The following is a 21,215-nucleotide window of genomic DNA, read 5'->3' as shown; positions in this document are numbered from 1 at the left end:
ATCTTTTTTTTTTAAGTTTTCACCATTTTTAACAAGAAATAGAGATGAAAAGGTTATTATTATTTAATATTTTGATTTCTCTTTTAATTGTAGTGACAATCGCTTCAACAGAAGATGATATCAGAGTACAAAAACGTCAAGATTCAGGATGTATAAATTATATTAGTGAATCAGACTGTTCATCCATGTATGATTCATTAATGTCTGGCTTTACTCTACTTGGTTTAGAAAACTCAGATCCAGACTACTCTACAAAGGCATTTAATTATTTTAGCAACCAACCGAATTTATTTAAAATAAAAATATGTGCACCTTACTATTCGGATCTTTTTGGCACAGTTTATGAAAATCTTTATCCAATTCTTAGCTATTTGGGAATTTCAACATCAACAAATTGGATTTTTTTTTGTGATACTCTTCCGCAACTTGAAACCACAACTCAAGAAACAAGTATTTTGTCATCAACAGAATTATATTCTTCTTCTATTGTATCTGAATCTGGCCAACAGTCTGAAGTTGTATCAACTACCAGCTCTGCTTTGACCGAAACTTTGATCCCCTCTAGTTCTGTTTCAGGTAATAGTTCAGACAGTACTTTTGTTTCACAGTCGACATTAAGTGAAGTTTCTGTAAGTTCTGATTCCATAGAGACAACTCCTATCGAACTTCAATCAATAACTGAATCTTCTACTTCAACATATACTTCGGATTTTCCAATCACTCTTGACTGTAACTACAATGAAGATGGATGCAATAATGCTTATACAGAATTTCTATCTTCTTTGGGCTTTCTAGAAGAAATTCGTAATACTTCGTTGGACTTTTTACTGCAAACTAGCAACACTTTATTGGCAAATGTTTTAGAATGTGCTACCCGTTATTCCGCCATTGCTGAAAGCATGTCTTCAAGCGTACTCTACATATTAACTGACAATAACCTGCCAACGACTCCATTATTTTATCCTTGCTCTACATCTCAAGCAGAAACTTTAGAAACGGACTACAGCTCTACTGTGCCATCAGTTGGCATTTCATCTTCTGTCGTTATATCAACAAGTGAGGAGTTAGATACAACCACAATAATTCCTATTCAATCATTGTCTACAAGTACTTCTTCTGAAGTCACTTCTGTTTCGGATTTCGCTCAAACTCCTGTAACAAGTTTGTCAACCATAACTGTAGATGGTCAAACTTACACAATTACTTATATTAGTATACCAACTTTAACTTCTTCGAAAGTTTCTTCTACTTTTGACATTTCTGCTGAATTAACATACAGTACAATCCTTCCTCTCTTTTCAACTGATATCAATTCAACATATGTTTCCAGTATCATTAGTACTGAATCTGCTATTCTTGATACACCAACTTCCACTACACTGATTACTCCTACTCCTAGTACTATTAATCCCACATATGTTTCCAGTATTATTAGTACTGAATCTGCTATTCTTGATACACCAACTTCCACTACACTGATTACTCCTACTCCTAGCACTATTGATCTTATTTCTGGCATTTCTTCAATTATCACCAGTTCTGATCTAACTCCTGTAACAAGTTTGTCAACCATAACTTTAGATGGTCAAACTTACACAATTACTTATATTAGTATACCAACTTTAACTTCTTCGAAAGTTTCTTCTACTTTTGACATTTCTGCTGAATCAACATACAGTACAATTCTTCCTCTCTTTTCAACGGATATCAATCCCACATATGTTTCCAGTATCATTAGTACTGAATCTGCTATTCCTGATACACCAACTTCCACTACACTGATTACTCCTACTCCTAGTACTATTAATCCTACATATGTTTCCAGTATTATTAGTACTGAATCTGCTATTCTTGATACACCAACTTCCACTACACTGATTACTCCTACTCCTAGTACTATTAATCCTACATATGTTTCCAGTATTATTAGTACTGAATCTGCTATTTTTGATACACCAACTTCTACTACACTGATTACTCCTACTCCTAGTACTATTAATCCCACATATGTTTCCAGTATCATTAGTACTGAATCTGCTATTCCTGATACACCAACTTCTACCACATTGATCCCCCCGACTCTTAGCTCTATAAACCTTTCAGAAGATGTTACCTCTATTGGTACCACTTTAAATTCTGCGACTGATAATCCAACATCTATTACAACTGTTCCCATGTCCATTATTTCGTCCAACCCCACAACCGGCAGTGTTTCAACCACGACAAGTATTGTGTCTGCCGTTCCCACCGATCCTTTACCATATAGTTCACTAGTTGACACTGTTGCTTCTAGAATTCTTGATTCTATTGGATTAAATAATAACATTTCTGAAGCTGCTACACAAGTAGTAGATAGAATTTTGACTCTTTTTACAAATGCATTGGGACCAATTCTTACTCAGCTGTTATCTTTTTTGTTTGGTTTTGACACTTCACAAAAGCGTGACAATATAGCAGATGCCATTTCAATTTTTACAGACGCGATTAATACAATTTCCAGCTGGATTCAGGATCCTTCGTTCCAAGATTTTCTTTCTGAAATTACGAATCTTCAGCAATTTTCAGATCCTGCTGATATTGAAGCCAACTTTCTCCAATCTATTGGGTCTACTTACACTGCAGCTAAAGAAATTATAGACAGTTTGGCAGCCAGCAATCCTGATTTTAAGGCAGTTGCGGATAATTTCTATTCCGTGGCAAATCAAGCATTTACTGAAGTTAACTCAGCACTTTTTACAGCACCCAGTTTGTCTACTTCTGAGAGTCTTTCTCTGTCTTTTAGTGACACAGAATTGTCTTCGGTATCTGTATCTGCATCTGCATCTGCATCTGCATCTGAATCGGAATCGGAATCGGGATCTTCCTTATTTGGTCCTCAATCTAGCTATTCATACGAGTCTTCACAAGTTTCTGAGTCTTCATATTCAGCCAATTCTGAAAGTTCGGAATCCTTTGAGTTGTCAATATCTGAGTTTTTAGTTTCTGAGTCTTCTGCAGTAGAAGTGACCATTTCTGATTCATCTGTTTCTGAGTTTTTAACTGCCGAATCTTCTCTTTCGGATTCCAAATCTCTTCAATCTGACTCTTCTAGTTTTGAGGCTTTAGTCTCTGCTTCTTCTCATGTTTTTACTTCAGAATCCTTTGCATCTGAGTATTCTATTGCCGAGTCTTTCATTTCTAATTTGGTTTCTCAGCAAGAATCTTCAAATGCTCCTGACTTTTCTTCTATTTCTGAACCTGTTGAAGCATCTTCGTTTCCCTCGACTTTTGATTTTTCCAGTGTGTCTACATCTGCTGGTAATTCTGAACCATTGTTAACTGAAAGTACAGTTGAGGCATCTGAAAGTATCTCTGAACCCTTTTTTAGTGAAGCTTCTCTTTCTGAAACTGATGTTTCACCTTCTAGTGGAAAGGGTACAACCACGCTTACCAATACAGTTACCAAGTACACCACAGTTACATCTGTTGAAGGAACCAAAACTGTAACCACTGAGGTTCCTTGCGAAACAACGACAGAGACTGTCATTATCAAGCCTGAAACAACCTTCACTTTGACTGAGCAGTGTTCTAAGTGCACAGCCAAAACTGTGACTTCAACAACAGTTGTTACATTGACTTCTACAAAGGCAGACCAGGAAGTTGTGACTATTACAACCACAAAAGAGGTTTCTTTAGTTGAAGAAGTTACAAAGATTCCTGGATTGAGTGAGTATACTACACTCACTCGCACACTTACAGAAGAGTGCAGCCAGTGTGTGACACGCACTCAGTCTCATGTTGGAACAACCACGTACACATCTATTGTTGGTTCATCCACGGTGACTGTTACAAAGCCCTTTACTACAGGCTACACAATAGTAGAGTCGCCATTGTCATCTGGTGGTATTTATACTGCTACTGTGACTGCCGCTTGCTTTTTGTGTAAGACGTCGACAAAGGTTGAGTCTGGCCTTACTACATACACCACATTTTCTGAAGGTTCTGTCGTCACTATTACTACGCCTTGTGAAAGCACATATACCGTTGTTGAATCGCCAATTACCACTGGTGATTCTACTATATACTCCATAATTACTGTGCAAAGTTCTTTGCTGCCGACAACTACTGAGGTTATAACTGTTTCTAAGTTATGTAATTCTTGCAAGACTTTGACCAAGGTTGAATCTGGATCGACAACATACACCTCAACCTCTGAAAACTCAGTCATTACTGTCACTGAGCCATGTGAGAGCACATATATTGTGGTTGAATCACCAATTTCTGTTAGTGGCTCAACTTTTTACTCTACTGTCATTGTAGAAAGTTCATTAGTGCCAACATCAGCTGCCACTGAACCATGTACTGCTTGCAAAACATTGACTACAGTGGAGTCAGGAATGACCACTAAGACAAAGACTTCTGGAAGTGTGGTCGCCACAATCACTGAGCCATGCGAGTCTACGTATATTATTATTGAATCGACTGGTACAAACAGTGGGTCTACCATTGTGGATACGGTTACAGTGCCATTATTGAGTGTTTCTATTGGAACTGAGGCCGTTGTGGTTAAGACAAGTAGTAGTTTGGAAACTACTGTAGCTGAGTCTGGAAAGCCATCTTCGGCGTTGACATCAATAGAGATTGTGCCAAGTGCCAGTGGCACTTTGAAGACTGCATTAACTGAGACATTGACAGCAGCTTCTGAGGCTCTAAAGAGTGTGGCTAGTAGCAGTAGCATCTCTGCAGTGGAGACAATCAAGGTATCCTCAGGCAGTGGTGTTGCATCTGAGGCAAGTTCCACGTCGAGCTCCACATCTATTCAGTCGATCGCGCAGGTTCCCACAGGAACTTCAGTGGGCAGTGGTACGACGATAGAGCAGGTGAATTCTGGAGTGTCGACCAGAGTTCAAAGGCTTGTTTCAGTTATTGCATTAGCCATTGCGTTGATTATGTGAATTTAATGGCATAATAATTCCTGGTATTTATTAAGTAACTTGTAATGTTTTATTAAAAATGTATCATTGATAATTATAAGGTCATTTCAATATTATTAGTGAGTCAATGCAACAGTTATGCATACTGTGGTTACATGTTATGTACATAAATTTAGTGCTTTTGGTATTCTAATATGGGATAGGATAGATATGTCATAAGGGCTGAGTATAGACTACATGACAGTTAATCAGTTTATTGCGGTTTTTTTATGGAGTCCAATAGTGATTAATAATAATAATGATGACGATGATGAAATGGTGATCACGATACACACGATGGTTATGCCAGCAATCATTTAGGAGGGGAAAAATTAAAAAAAAAAAAATTTTTCCTTCTCATTGTACATTAGATCATTTGTAGTTTAGAATCATTTTACTGGCTGGTGCACCTACTAAAAAGTTTTTTTTTTTTAAAGAGATGTGTAAAAGTGAAATTACGGTCGTGGCCATTTTTTTAATTGGATGCTTTTTTTTTTTTTTTTTTTTGCCATGTTGAGAAGAAGTAAAAGAGGTAAAGCGGGTGGATAAGAAGCAGTGGGGTTAGGGGGGGTTCTAGTTTACATTATAATGTAATTATGGGATTTCGTGAGATTATGAATGACTTCAGTAGCAGTTTAACGCATGATATGAAAACAACTTTTGCATGAACAGTAGCTGTTGCTACTGCTATTGCTATTGCTATTGCTATTGATATACATACAGATATATATATACATCTAATTGACGATAGACTTTATGAGTCCAAGCCAATGGCTGAGGTTTATATTGCGAGACTAAAAAATAATAGAAAAATAAAAAAAAAACATCCAATTTCGTCAACTCGTGACAAGTATTTTAATATAATTAGATTAGGGTCTTTAATCCATCATCATCAGTCTAATCTCTCAATCTTATTTTTTTTTTTTTAAAAAAAAGTTTTAACCAAGAAAATTGAGAATATATATATATAATTTATTTAGTATTAGAATTAGAATTAGTATGGTGATTTGTTGTTGTTGTTGTTGTATTTCTTACAGAGTTCCGAAGCACTCGGAGCAGGCCGGTTGGTTGGTTGTTAAGTTTAGCCGTGCTATTGTTACATATTTTTTTCACATATGTATTACTTATTTGTTACACTTTTGTGTAATTTTCTTGTAATTTTCTTGTAATTTTCTTGTAATTTTCTTGTAACTTTCCACCAGCCCTACATGTTCAGCCTTACGTGCAACCCTCCTCACAATTGTATTTCCAAACCTCCCAAAACGTCTCCTAAAATCTCCTCCTCCCGCGCATTTTCGCGCCATGAATGAAAAAAGGAAACACACAAAAGCCTCAGTGTGTGTTTGGCCACCCAGTCCGTGGGCACGTAAAAACCTCCTCTTCCTCCTCCCCACCAACACCACCATCCTTCTTCTCAGCCGCCCAAAAAAATTTATAAACAAAAATAAAAATCTGCACAAAAAAATTTTCCCCCTTCCTTTTCTTTCTCACTCAAACTTTTTTTTTTTTGGTGGAATCGGTAAATCTCCATTCAAGTCCTTCCAATCGATATTAATCCTAATAGTACTTCTATTATTATTATTATTATTATAATTATAATTATAATTATAATTATAATTATAATTATCACTTCACTCATCATCTATATATATATATATAACCAGTAGCACAACCAGCCTTTCTTTCCATTATGGACTTGAACCAGGAAGTACGTACTATTCAACCTTGATCATCATAATCAATACTTAATACTAACTTTCCTTTAGAGACGAGCAGGTGACGCAATGTCTATCTCCACCCTATTGGCCCAAGAAAACTCTGCTGCTGCTGCCGCTGCTGCTGCCGCTGCTGCCGCGGCCGCTGCTGAAAACACTGATCCTTCTACTATTGCTACCAATCCAACCAGTCCCACCCAGAATTTGACCACACAACAAAATCCCGAATCCATTACCTACAATGGTCATGCTAACGAAGACTCTGATTCACGACACTCTCACAAAGACTCGATGATTAGCCAAAATCATACTCAAGCCGCCTCCAGAACTTACCACCAATTTGTGCCAACTACAATCCCTATCGGTTCTTCTGTTTCTTCATCTACATCCACACCCGCTGTTAATAATAATACTACTACATCAACTTCATCGTCGTCATCATCATCTTCTTCTTCTACTACTACTATTACTACTACTACTACTTCAACAGCTTCTCTAAAGAAACGCCGTCGTAACACCTATCCTCCTCTGGCTCCTGATAATGAAGATCTAGTCTTTGAAGTCCTCAATCCAACCCATATGGAAGCCTCCTTCCAATACGCTAATCAACCTGTCTTTCAAGAAGAAAAAGAAGAATACCTTGCTACTCTTCGCCAACGTATCACAAACATCCAAGTTATGGAAAATCGCCATTTGACTACTGCTCGCAATGCTCTTCAAAAAAAATACCTAACTCTCTACACAACAAAAGCAGACGCGCTACGCAAATACGCTACAAAACAACTATATCCAACGGCAATGGGTAACGTTCTCAAATTTGAAGAGCTCGTTGAAAAAGAAGGTAAGAAGCTCTACCGTAATCAAGTTAAAAAGGAACGTAGAGCCATTCGTGCAGCTCAACTTAAGGCCCAAAAAGCTGAAGCTCTCAGACTCAAAGCTGAGGCTGCTGCTGCTGCCGAAGTTGCAAAAGAAGAAGCAAAACGCGCTCAAAAACTCAAGGCTGTCAAGGAAGCTAAAGAAGCGCGTGCGAAAGATGCAAAAGCAAAAGTTATCAGTAATGCTAAAAATGCTGCTGCCGCTGCTGTTGCTGTTACTACAAATGGTGGTAGTGCATCCACGTCAACCAATCCAGATGACGATATCTCTAATAAAACCACAACAACAACAACTGGTACACCCATCAAACCCAAAACAAAACGTGGCAAAGGGACAGGCACTAGCTCACGACGCTCAGCTGCTGCAAAACCCGAGGCCGGAAACGACAAAACACTAAAAGAATCTGCATCTTCGACATCAACAACTGCCACAAAACCCAAGGGCAAGTCAAAAGCTCGTGGTTCTGCAGCCTCTGCAAATGGCTCATCCAAAGACACAAAAGATTCTCTTAAAAAGCTCCTTCCTTTGGCCCCAGCAACCCCCCTCTCAGAAATAACCGACTCTTCATCTCCTCCCTTGCATACTAATAACACGTCGCATTCTCCCAAACCTTCTCTTGCTCTTAAAAAGGAATCAAAATCAAAGTCGGTCACTTCAAACTCTTCCGCAGGTGCGGCTGCTGCTGCTGCTGGTGCAAACAATGCCTCCGGGGTGGCCACTGCTGCCGCTGCCTCTCCATCTAAAAAGGAGCCCGAAAAGCCAAAGCCTCCACCTCCACCAAAACCCCCATCGCAAAAGGAGATTCGTGCTATTGCCCGTCTTTACTCTAATACTTACGACTCAGTTTGGAAAGATATGGCCCGTCGTGATGCAAATAAAGTCCATCGACTTGTCCGCTCTTCAGCTAATACGCGTCTCAGTAATTTGCGTAAAACAGCTGTTTTGGCATCTAAGGAGGCTCGTCGCTGGCAGTTTAAGACAAACAAGAACCTTAAGGATCTTCAAATGAAGGCAAAGCGTGGAATGCGTGAAATGCTGGCCTTTTGGAAACGAAATGAACGCGAGGAACGTGACCTTCGTAAGCGCGCTGAAAAGGAGGCCCAAGAACTAGCAAAGAAGGAGGAAGAACAACGTGAAGCCCGTCGCCAGGCAAAGAAGCTTAATTTCCTCATTTCCCAAACAGAACTCTATACCCATTTCATTAGCAAAAAGATCTCCCCGGCTGATGATGAAAACAATAAGGACAACAACAATGCTGCTGGCAGCAACAATAATGGCAAAATATCTGGGAAAGATCTTGATTTTGATTCAGAAAATGAAGAAGAGCTTCAAAAGGCAGCCCTTGCTAACGCTCGCTCAGCTTTTGCTGAAACACAGGCACATGCTCGCAGCTTTGATGGCGGAGAAAAGATTCGTGATGTCAATATTGATAATGATGAAATGAATTTCCAGAACCCCACCTCGCTCGGTGATATTCAGATTCCACAGCCAAAGTTGCTTTCTTGTCAGCTTAAGGAGTACCAAATTAAGGGTCTATCATGGCTTGCAAATCTTTACGAACAAGGCATCAATGGAATTCTCGCCGATGAAATGGGTCTCGGTAAAACTGTTCAGAGTATTTCTGTCATGGCATACCTTGCAGAGACATACAACATTTGGGGACCCTTTTTGGTCATCTCTCCAGCATCCACGCTGCACAATTGGGAACAAGAGATTCGCAAGTTTGTTCCCGACTTTAAAGTTTTACCTTACTGGGGCTCTGCAAAAGATCGCAAAGTTCTTCGAAAATTTTGGGATCACAAAAATGTCAAGTACGGTAAAGACGCTCAATTCCATGTGCTTGTCACCTCTTATCAATTAGTGGTTGCTGACGCTAGCTACTTTCAAAAAATGAAGTGGCAGTACATGATTTTAGACGAAGCCCAGGCTATTAAGTCTTCATCTTCGGCCCGTTGGAAATCACTGCTCTCCTTCCAGTGTCGTAACCGTCTCCTGCTCACGGGTACTCCAATCCAAAACTCGATGCAGGAACTTTGGGCTCTACTCCATTTCATTATGCCAACTCTCTTTGATTCCCATGATGAATTCAGTGAATGGTTTTCCAAAGATATTGAGTCGCATGCCCAATCCAACACACAGCTCAATGAGCAACAGCTCAGCCGTCTACACATGATTCTCAAGCCCTTTATGCTTCGCCGTCTGAAGAAGCACGTTCAGTCAGAACTTGGTGACAAAATTGAGATTGATATTTACTGTGAGCTTACTAATCGCCAGCGCGAGCTCTACCGGACTCTGCGCTCTCAAATTTCAGTCATGGACCTTATTGAAAAGGCTGCCTCGGGCTCTGATGAAGGCACACAATCTCTCATGAACTTGGTTATGCAGTTTCGTAAAGTGTGCAACCACCCTGACTTGTTTGAGCGTGCTGACACAACTTCTGCATTTTCCTTTTCCGTCCCAACTATTGCATTTGGCCCCATTCGCGAAGCAAATGATGTGGAGATTTTGTACAATTGTTCCAATCTTATCTCCTACAGAGTTCCTAAGCTCATGTACCGTGACGGCGGGTTTCTTGATGTCCCCTGCGAGGCCAACAACACTGTTGGTTTCCGTTCGCCGTTTGTCCAAGGCATGCTGAACATTTGGGATCCTTGGCATAAAAGTCCTACAGTGGCCTCTCTCAGACTTGCTGGCGTTTCGCCCAGCGAGGCCAAGACTGCAGCTACCCACGGTCTTTTTGAGCGTGCTACTGCTCTTCATTTTTATTCCGGGAAAAAGTCAGCAGCACGGTTTGAGATTATCTATGACGATGAAGAAGACAATAAGTCCATTCCCAAGTCTAATATGCTTTTGATTTCTGATGCAAAAGATAAGTGGGAGCATGCACGCACAACCTCCACTGGGATTCTTAAAGAGCTTCTTTCTGTTGGTGAGCGCGTCTTGGATGAAGGCCTCTACAATTACATTGAGGCTGCTCATGACGACAAGGTTCAGGCACCGCCCATCAATCTCATTGGGTCTGACCGAAGCATTAGCCTAGATCAACAACAGTTGCTCTTTGATGCCAAAAAGCGCTCTTACCTCTATCCCATGTCGCTTGATCGTGAATGGGATTTCATTGAGCATGGTTTGCCTATTAGCGAGCTTCCACCCTCAGACATGTTCCCATGGCCTCGCAATTCTAGTATTGGATATACTACTATCCGGATGCCATCCATGATCAAGTTTGTCACCGATTCTGGCAAGCTAGCCAAACTGGATCAAATGCTTCCTGAGCTAAAGGCCAATGACCACCGTGTACTCATTTACTTCCAAATGACTAAAATGATGGATCTGATGGAAGAATATCTGACGTTCCGACAATACAAGTACGTCCGTCTTGATGGTTCCTCTAAACTAGGTGACCGTCGTGATCTTGTCAATGACTGGCAAACCAAGCCCGAGCTGTTTGTCTTTTTGTTGTCAACTCGTGCTGGTGGTCTTGGTATCAACCTCACTGCTGCAGATACTGTCATCTTTTATGATTCTGATTGGAATCCTACTATTGACTCGCAGGCCATGGATCGTGCACATAGAATGGGTCAAACACGACAAGTTACGGTATATCGATTGCTTGTCAAGGGCACCATTGAAGAGCGCATGCGTGACCGTGCAAAACAAAAGATGCATGTACAGCAGGTTGTGATGGAAGGTGGTGGTGCTGCCAAGTCAGGTGTTGATTTCCAGAAGCCTGGTCGCGAAGTGGCTTACTGGCTGCTTGACGACGACGCGACTGCTGATGCGCTCATTAAGAAGAAGCAGGAGGAAGCTGCTGCTGCCCAGAGTAACAAGAAGGGTGGAGCACAAAAACGCCAAGCGGATGCCAACAGCCAGGACACACTTGGAGTTCCTGGAGCGCCACCAGCAAAGAAGGCTAAGGTTCGTGGGATTGAAGACATGTACCATGAAGACGAAGGCAACTTTGATGAGTCTACGAACCCAAGCTTGCGTGGAACACCGAGTGGATCGGGGACAGCAACGCCTACTGGTGAGCCAGCTATAAGTGCTGCACGCAAAAAGGGGGGTAATACTAATGGTCGCGGAGGAAATGCTAGTCGAAGAGTTTCTGCAGACAAGAGATTGCAGGTGGTTGATTAAACCTTTTTTTTTTTTTTTGTACAATTGATAATGAGAAATGATGATGATTATTTTAATATGACGATGAAAATAATAATATGATGACTTTATTTTAAAGCCTTAAGCCCTTTTTGTTTTTGTATATATAAAAGTAAAGCTTTTGAGGGAGTTTTGAATTGATTTCAAAATGGTTTTTACAATATTAGGAATGAAGGCAAATGCTATTTTCGTCATTTAATTTTTTTTTTTTTTTTTTTTTTAAAAAAAATTGATATTGATATTGATATTGATATTGATATTGATATTGATATTGATATTGATATTTTTCTAGCTAAATAAAATATATATATATATTTTATTTACACTATATAGTGTAATTGCATATCTTTTATTTTCTTGTAAACTATTATAGTTTATTTATGAAAAGAAGTTAATTGAAAATTCAAAAACAGCTCAATTGACATTGGGAAATCCACATTAATATGAAAAACATTGTTAATATTTGCAATAACAGAGGGGTTTCCAACAATATGTTTTTAGTACATTATTAAGTTTGATGTTTACTTGATTTATAAATATATATATATATATATATTGCTATTTTCATTTTATTATAATACTTTTTTTTTTTGAAAAAACTGTTTGTTTGTTACAGTGGTGATATAATAATTAAGCAGAAGAAAAATGGTAGTTAAATAAAATTTTGTGTTTAATAATATAATTATATATAGTAACTAATTTTCCCGGTTGGGGGTGCATGTATGGCTAACACCAATTTTGCTCCTCAATGATTATCTTTCATTTAAATAAAATTTAATTTCAAATATATATATTTTGAAATAATTTTTAATTTAGTTTGCCAACAACTTAAAAATATATTAGGGTTAGGGTATAATTGAAGTTTGGTAGTGTTTACTATATATATATTTATTTATCTTTATAATATTAAAGGGTTAGGGTTCGAATATATTTGTTATATATGAAAAATGAAAAGATTTTTTTTTCTTTACTTTTCTTTTCTTTTTAAAGGACAAAAAAAAAAAAATGGAAAGAAAGAGAAGGAAGGTAAGGAGGGGGTGTTGAATTAATTAAATTGAAAGATTCCATAAGGGTTAGGTTATAATTATTATATTATTATATTAATTTTTACAAACCCTCTATTGAGATTTTATTAAGTTAATATATATATATATATTTTTTTTTGAATGCCCACATTTTTTGTTATTAAAAAACTATTCTCATCTATTTAGTTTTATTGTTTGTAGTTTAGTTTTGTTTTCAATTTTTTTTTTATTTTGGAGCATTTCATTATTTATATGTCCACGTAAGAGTGGCCACGTAACTTTCTATATAAATAAAAAAAAAAAAATATTTGTGATTTGAATAAAAAGAAGAAGACTTTTTTTTTATTTTTTTTATTTATGAGATTTTAATAAACAGTGGCTGTGATGAAAGGTTAAAAAGTTTTTTTTTTCTTCTTTTTATTTATAATTATAATTATTTAAAGGTTTGGTGGTGAAAAGTAAAGTATTTTTTTTTTTGTTCCTTATCTGAGGGTTCTTCAGGGATTTTAAATTTTATTTTTTTTTTAATTTTTTAATTTTTTAATTTTTTAATTTTTTAATTTTAAAATTAAAGTCAAAGTCAAAATCAAAGTCAAATTGATAAGAATTGGTTGAATAATATAAATATTATCTTGTTTAAAAATAAATCATTTCTAAATTTAGAGAAACCCCCATTTTTTTTATTTTATTTTTTATTTAAAAAAAAAAAAAAAAAAAAAGCCCATGATTTTTTCTTCTTCAATTTAAAAAAAAAAAAAAAAAAACTTTTAAAAATGACATTTTACGACAACGTGTGCAAAACAAATACGTAGATTTTTATTTTTTTTTTAAAACAAAACAAAAAAAAAACAATGGGCATTAACTGAATTATAATTATAAAATTATAATACGTATATAACATCAAGGGGGATAAGAAAATGAAATTCTGGAGAAAGAAAACAAAAAAAAAAAAATAGAAACCATTAAAAGACGTAAGAGATGAGATGAGCATATACGTGTATATATAGATGAATAGATTGACGAGATTTTTATAAATCATCTTTGGAGCGTACAAACTGCTGCATTTTTGAAACATGATTTTCTCTAAGTTTCGCAATACGCGCACGTCTTTCTGCAACCCGGTCCCTATATTCCAACCTTCTTTTTTTCTCCTCATGATATGAGTTTGAGTTTTCATCTTCATCATTGTTATTGTTATTGTTGTTATTATTATTATTATTATTATTATGTGCAGCTTTGGTTTTTTTCCGCTCTGTATTCAAATCGGTCAACTGGCTTTCACGACGGGCTTCATCATGGGCATCTAGCTTGTAATAGCCTGTTCCACGAGTTCGGGCGTGTTCCCATTCAGGGTCATAATGTACTGGAGGTGGCGGAGTGGTTTCACGTTGGCGGATCTGGGCTGCACGAGCCTCATCGAGTTTAAACATGGAGGTTTGTAAAAAGTCACCGTGAATCAGAGAACGCTGTTTATGTGAAACACTATTATTAATATTATTATTATTATCAGTAACAGTATCTGAAAAGTGAATCAAAGCTTGTCCCTCATCTCTTCCATAGAAATGATAATGAGAGGAATGGTTGGCTTGTGTTTTGTTTTTTGTACTAGTTGGGATTTGATACAAGTGTTGTTCACTAGCCTTAACAGTTCTTGTACGTCCAAATTCATCTTCAATTTCTACCAATCTGTCAGGGTCCGGAAGTAGTAGAGAATAGGAGGCATTTTCAGACGCGTTTTGCTTTGCCACATGGTATTCTCGTGTTTTATTGCGTAGTGCAGTATATGCACGTCTATGAGTTTCGTCAAGGACATTAAGATTTGCATTGTCTTGATCTGATTCTGGGGAAGATGAATGAGATGAATGAGATGAATGAGATGTGTTTATGATTTTGTTAGTGTTATTTGCATGAGATTGTTGTCCTGAAGAAGAAACAACAGTAGGAATAGTATTAGCAGATGGTTTGGAATTGCCGTGGTTTCTTTTTGTATGGCTTGTAGAGGTATTTTTTACCGCACTACGGAATAGACTGGATTTAGTTACCTTATGCTTGGATGATAACTTGGTGGGACGAGCGACAGCGTACTCATCGTCTGGCTGATTAGAAGATGGCTGTTGTTGTTGTTGTTGCTTTGCATTATATTTACAACGACGAGTCTCTTCAAATTTGGTTTTAGATAGTTGGACATGTTTTTTGAAAATGTCAAACGAGTCCAGCTCGTTTTTATTTACCATTGGATTTATTTTCAAAAAAAAAAAAATAAAATCAAAAAAAAAAAAAAAAAAAGTCCGGCGGGTTTCCGGTTATATTTAATTTTTTTTTTATTTATTTATTTATTTATTTTAGGGGGAGAGAGAGAGAAATGGTTGTGGGAGGCAAAAAAAAAAAATAAAAAATAAAAAATAAAAAATAAAAAAAACGCGAAAACATTAAAGTCACATGACATACGTTTTTTTTTTTTTTACACACACAAAAAACGGTTTTCATTGCATTTTGATTGGTTTAAAAACAATAAATAAATAAATAAATAAATAAGTCTTCCTCCCTTCCCCCTTTCTAATACAATTTTTTGCCTAAAACGGGCCACTATTAAAATAGTTTTCCTTTTGCCCTCTCTCCCCCCTCAAAATAAAAAAATAAAAAAAAATTTCACACATTCCGGCGCGCGCTATAAATATCCCATACTAAGTCCTTTTTTTTTTTTTTATATTTATTTATTTATATATATATATATATATATATATTTTATAATTCTTCCTTTTCTTTCTTCTTCCCCCCTCCTCCCCTTTTTTTTTTTTTTATTATTTATTTAATTTTTTAAAAAAATAAAAAAAAATCTAACTTTATTATTCAATTCAAAAACCTATTCTAACAAATCTTCAATAACAAAAAAAAATGCTCTTCAAGAACATCATTGCTGCTGCCGTCAGCATCGTCTCAGTCATTGCTGACACAACCTCTTTCAACCCTATTCTGACACCTTCGTGGGGACAAGTTCTCAATGCTCCCAGCCCTCTGACTATTACTTGGACCGTAACCACCTCCAACAAGGTCAATCTCGTTTTGCGTAAGGGTGGTTCCTCAGATCTTGCCACCATTGAGACCATTGCCTCAAATATTGACAATACCGGCTCCTACACTTGGACTCCTTCAGGTGATACTACCACAGACACTGACTACTCGATTGAAATTGTCGACGCTACTGACTCTTCCTTGTCAAACTTCTCCCCTCACTTTACCATTCTTTCCCAGGGTCAGGGCTACACTTCTTCCTCTGTTTCAGGCTCTGTCTCTGCTACTTCTTCTGCTGCCTCTACCTCCTCTGTTGCTGCCTCTTCTTCCTCTGTTGCTGTCTCTTCTTCCTCCGTCGCTGCTTCTACCTCTACCGTTGCTGCTTCTTCTTCTGTTGTGGCTTCTTCTTCTTCTGTTGTTGCTTCTTCTTCTTCTGTTGTTGCTTCTTCTTCTGAAGCTGCCTCTTCTTCTGAAGCTGCCTCTTCTTCTGAAGCTGCCTCTTCTTCTGAAGCTGCCTCTTCTTCTGAAGCTGCCTCTTCTGAAGCTGCCTCTTCTTCTGTTGCTGCCTCTTCCTCCGAAGCTGCTTCTTCTTCAGTCGCTGCTTCCACCTCTTCAGCTGCCGCTTCTTCTTCTGCTGCTGCTGCTTCTTCCTCTTCTGCTGCCGCTTCTAGCTCCGTCGCTGCCACTACTTCCTCAGCTGCTGCCTCTTCTTCTCACGCCACCACTGTCGTGACCAAGACCTCTTCTGCTACTGCCTCCGCTTCAACTTCTTCTGCTGCTGCCACTTCCTCAGCTGCTGCTGCCACTTCTTCGGCTACCTCTTCTAACGGTGCCATTTCTAACGGCGCTTGCGGTTTGGCCGCTGTCTTTGCCTTTGCTGGCGCTCTTTTGTTGTAAATGAATGGTTTTTGATGAGTGTGTTTTTTTTTTTTTGAATTGAATTGAATTGAATTGGAAACAATTGATTTATAATATTCGCATGTAGTTGAGTCTACAAAATCCCGCCCATTTATTTCCAATTCATTTCTCTCAATCTCCCAACATTCTACTCATTTTTGTTTTAACAAAAAAAAATAAAATTTCCAATTCTCTTTTTTTGTAATATATATAATATCTAATTCCATAATGACTTTGTTTTTTTATATTAATTTAATATACCGTTTTTTTTTTTTTTTTGAAAGATGATTTTGACATTAATTTGAATCAAGCCATAATTATACTTTGAAAAAAAAAAAAAAAACGCAATATGGTGCTATTTTTAGAAATCTATTTTTTTTTTGTCTAAGAAGTGGGAGGGGAGTAAGAATATCAAGAAAAATATTAATAAAAAGTTTGGCCTTTTTTTTTATTTTATCAATAAAGCGGGTTTTGTTTAGACAATTGCTTTTTTTTATTTTTAAAAAATAAAAATAAAAATAAAAGTTTCCCGTCAAGTTGCTTAGATTTTAAAAAAATTTAACTTTAAAATCTCTCTCATTCGTCTGTTATTTTAAAAGATTAAAAGATACTTGTACAATGTGTTTTAATAATAATAATATTATTATTATTATTATAATAATCCACCCAATAAATTGTTCGTATAATAGTTGGTATATATGAATAGTGTTGGTTGGTAATATTAAAAAAAATATTAAAAAAGTTAAAAAGTTAAAGTTAAAAAGTTAAAAATGGCAGCACAATGGACATCATATCTCTCCTACAAGATTCAACAACTATTATATATTAAAATAGTCATTTACATGTCTCTTTCAAAACAATAAATCAATAAAACCTTTTTTTATAAATATTGTACACAAAAAAAAAAAAAAAATACATCAAATTTTCATAATCATAAAAGAAAAAAAAAAATAAATAAATAAAAAGCAAAAAGTAAAAAGTAAAAAACCTCTTCCTTCAAACATCACATGCAATCATTCTTCAAAAACATGCTATTTGCATGATGTGCAAGTCCAGGACACTCGCGTGAATGAATGTGCTCCTCAACCCACCGCTCATTGCTCTCAAACTTGGCTCCACATCCACGACACATCCCACCAACCTTGGCCCGGTGCTCGCTCCGAGTCCCTGGTGGATACAAAAAGTGCCGGGCCTTGAGATGCGTCTTATATGTATCCCGACGTGAAAACCCGCCAGTCGGGTGACACGGGCTCTTTTCCTCACAGTTGTAAAACGGACACCGATATGCCTTCTGCACAGCATGCTTCTTCATGTGTCTAGTCAAATATCCACGAATCCGGAACGCAGCCATGCAGTGTGTGCATACATATGGGTATTCTTTGGATTCTACATGTCCCTCCGCTGTTCGACCACGATGAGATGATGGGACATGAACCGATTTCTGTGTAGCAGAATGGGGTTGTCGTTGTTGTTGTTGTTTTTGTTGCTGCTGAAATGAAACAATCTCAAGATTTGAGCCTGTGGCGCCAGCGGCGCCAGCGCCGAAAGAGCCTGTTCTCTCTGCTGCAATAGCAGGCTGTGCAGCTGCAGATGATGTTGACACAGAAAACACAATGTTACTATTAGTATTATTATCATTATTAATAGAAGGCACATTTTGTGGAAACATATGATATTGCATAAATTTCAAAGATTGCTGTTCTGAAAACTGCGGCTGCTGACTATTTTGCTGAAAACCATTTTCAATATTACTTTCAACACTGCTAGCACTACTACTGCTATTGCTGCGTGAAGGATTATCCAGATTGTGTGTAAGCGGCGATGCACTTGTTACCGATCCATCACTAGGACTTGAATGATGTTCTGGTGGTGACAACTCATCTAGAACAATGGTCTGAATGAAGTTGTGATTTAAAATTTGAATCGGCTGTTGCTGCTGCTGCTGCATTGGTTGAGATGACTGCGGAAACATGGGATGTGGGAAAGATTGCTGTTGCATTTGCAAAAGAGCATTTTGATTATTCTGCATCGTCATGACTTGATTTAGTTGTTCAGGTATCAATTTAGCAAAGGTATCCTCCAAGTCAAAATTAAAATCAAGTGGTTGAGTCGCAGTCATCGAGTCCAAAAGCTTAAGCTCGTCAAGGTTAAATGTGGTACCAGCAGAAGAAATTGTACTGTTCAGTGCATTTATATCGTCAATAGGCGAGGATGATTGCACAATCTGAGATGGTGGACTCGGCTCCAAATCTGGAAGTGGCGAGTGGGAAAAGTCATTGCTGCAGGTACTGCCGCAAGTTTGGCTAGCATGAAGTGAGTAAGGTGGTGACAACGAGTCAAGAGACTGGGATAAAGAGTTTGGTACAGGAACAGGCATAGGCATAGGCAGGGCCGAGGAAGGCAAAAGTGATGAAGATGGTGGTGCAGTAGGCCCCGTCGTAGGCAACAAACCATTGGCAAATGGTGGCACCGAGTCTGGAGATGGTGGGAAAGTTTGTGAATGAGCTAACCGGACATTGGCAATATCTGGAAGCTGTTGTTGTTTTTGTTGTTGTTGTGAGTGGGGTTGATTCTGTTGTAAAGCCTTTTGTTGGAGAAAAAACTGCCGTCGAAGTTGGACCGGAAGAGCCGCGGAAGGAAACTTTGCGTCACTTCCTTGTGTCATTGCAAAAAATTCAGGGTTGGGGTTGGGGTTTTCTACACTTGTAATGATATTATTAAGGTTATGGTTTTCCTGCATAGGGGGATTTGTCGTTGCTGCTGCCTCTGCTAATGCTACTCTAGCTTCATTATTGCTAGTAACTGGCGACGAGATAAGGGGAGCAGTGATGTTTTTAAAAGACCCCGTAGATCCATTCCAAAATGGAAGAACGTCGTCCACATCAAGAGAAAGCGTAGGTGTTGGTACAAGTTGGAAGCTTGGTTGTTGAATGTTGTTATTGTTGTTTTTGACATTCATATTGATAAATTCAGGTACCAAGTTAGGGCCTTCTTGAGCTGAAGCATCAACCACCATGGGATTAGAAAAATCAGCATCCCAGAGATTCATGTTGCGCATGGTATATGCACCAAATGAAAGGTCTGAGGCACAAGCACATATAGTTGAGCTATCTGGTGTGATGTCTGCATAGGTTGAAGTTGTAGGGAAAAGTGGTAAAGAAGTTGCTGAGTCGTTTACAGAATCTGATGATGAAAGAGAGGAAGCAGGGTCAGTTAATAGTGGAGAGGGAGGTGCTGTAGTTGTTTTTGTTGCTGAATTTGCTGTATTTGTTGCATTCTTTTTGGATGAGATAGATGTTGCCACCTTTAAGACTTGTTGGATATCTTTTTGTTTACTGGCATCTATTTTTTCGCTCTGTTGCTGTTTGCGGGAAAATCGCCTCAGAGATGGGAATGACCGGTTTGAAAAAAAGGCCACTAATAAAAGAATGCTGAGAGCTGCATAATGGAGAAGAGAGAAAGAAAAAGTCCCCCAGACGGACAAAGGTCCCGAGAGCTGTTGTTGCTGAGCTTGTTGGGTTTGTGACATTTGAAGTTTATGTGCTGCTTTTGCTGCTGCTATTGCTGAGTCTGAATGATGAAGAGCGTGTATTGTAGAGAATATAGCCTCCATTATAATTTTTTCTAAAAAAAAAAAAAAAAAATTGGTGATGGTAATGGTGAAGGTGAAAAAGAAGAAAAGAAGAAAAAATAAAAATAAAAATAAAAATAAAAATAAAAAGAAGAGGAGTTTTTTTTTAATTTTTTTTTTTTCTATGAGATTATTTTTGGGATCTTTTTTTTTCTTTTTTAACAGAAAAGAGGGGCGAAGCTGATGGTTTTAATACTAAGGCTTTAACTTTAGTTTACTTTACATATACACACACATACAAAAATTAAAGTACCACAACACACAAAGTTTTTTTTTTTTCATAGAGTACGGCGACATCCCAACCAACAATGACTACTAGTTTAGTCTCCAAATATCGCCAAAAGGCTCCTTTTGACCTGATTCTCGAGTCTTTCGCTGAGCTTTTTTTTATTTTCATTTTTAAATAGCAGTGTGGTGTATATATTTTAATTAATGAAAAAAGTTTTACTAAAAGCCGCCTGCTCGTGAGGAGTCAAAATGCGTGAGAAATTTTTTTTTTCTCTTATCTTTCTTGGTGCCGTGTGGATGACAAATGGATTATGTAATATGTTATCAAGCATATTTGTGTGCCGCGCTTTGTTTGTCTTTTTTTTTTTTTTTTTTTTGCACTACCACCACCAAACTCCCCATTGTGACCACTTTATATGAAATCATTTTAAATGCACAAGACCATCCCGTCTATAACCTGCGGCTTTTACTTCCTTTAAAAGAAAAAGAAAAAAAGATATATCATATATACGTAACGCATCGTTCATTATAAAAATGGCGCCGTTGTAAAATAATATAGATGCATAGATAGTAGATAAAGCTATGATGAAAATGAAAATGAAAATGAAAATAAATGAAAATAAATGAAAAAAATATTAACGTGTGTTATTGACCGTTTTTTTTTTTTTTTGTGATTTATCATGATGTAAATTGATCCATAGGGTTTATTAGAAGCGGGGGAGGT

The 21,215-nt window shown here is 37.4% G+C and overlaps 5 protein-coding genes across 5 annotated transcripts; 3 read left to right on the top strand and 2 right to left on the bottom strand.

Moving 5' to 3' along the window:
• Positions 1–185: 185 nt before the first annotated feature.
• SAPINGB_P005704 (uncharacterized protein) lies at positions 186–4,934 on the top strand (the record flags this gene model as incomplete). The annotated part of the gene is made up of 1 exon (XM_032000418.1): positions 186–4,934. The coding sequence occupies one exon, from the start codon at positions 186–188 to the stop codon at positions 4,932–4,934; it is 4,749 nt and encodes a 1,582-aa protein (XP_031856309.1).
• A 1,708-nt stretch (positions 4,935–6,642) lies between these two features.
• On the top strand, positions 6,643–11,680 carry SAPINGB_P005703 (uncharacterized protein; the record flags this gene model as incomplete). Its single annotated transcript, XM_032000417.1, has 2 exons — positions 6,643–6,660; positions 6,719–11,680. 2 exons carry the CDS (start codon positions 6,643–6,645, stop codon positions 11,678–11,680), a joined length of 4,980 nt encoding a protein of 1,659 aa, XP_031856308.1.
• A 2,071-nt stretch (positions 11,681–13,751) lies between these two features.
• Positions 13,752–14,957, bottom strand: SAPINGB_P005702 (uncharacterized protein; the record flags this gene model as incomplete). The annotated part of the gene is made up of 1 exon (XM_032000416.1): positions 13,752–14,957. One exon carries the CDS (start codon positions 14,955–14,957, stop codon positions 13,752–13,754), a length of 1,206 nt encoding a protein of 401 aa, XP_031856307.1.
• Positions 14,958–15,618: 661 nt separating this feature from the next.
• On the top strand, positions 15,619–16,632 carry SAPINGB_P005701 (uncharacterized protein; the record flags this gene model as incomplete). The annotated part of the gene is made up of 1 exon (XM_032000415.1): positions 15,619–16,632. The coding sequence occupies one exon, from the start codon at positions 15,619–15,621 to the stop codon at positions 16,630–16,632; it is 1,014 nt and encodes a 337-aa protein (XP_031856306.1).
• Positions 16,633–17,635: 1,003 nt separating this feature from the next.
• SAPINGB_P005700 (uncharacterized protein) lies at positions 17,636–20,161 on the bottom strand (the record flags this gene model as incomplete). Its single annotated transcript, XM_032000414.1, has 1 exon — positions 17,636–20,161. The coding sequence occupies one exon, from the start codon at positions 20,159–20,161 to the stop codon at positions 17,636–17,638; it is 2,526 nt and encodes an 841-aa protein (XP_031856305.1).
• Positions 20,162–21,215: the final 1,054 nt, after the last annotated feature.

This window comes from Magnusiomyces paraingens, assembly GCF_902498895.1.
Source record: "Magnusiomyces paraingens strain CBS 517.90 genome assembly, contig: contig5, whole genome shotgun sequence".
Lineage (NCBI taxonomy): Eukaryota > Fungi > Ascomycota > Dipodascomycetes > Dipodascales > Dipodascaceae > Magnusiomyces > Magnusiomyces paraingens.
This window is presented reverse-complemented; position numbering and strand designations above follow the sequence as displayed.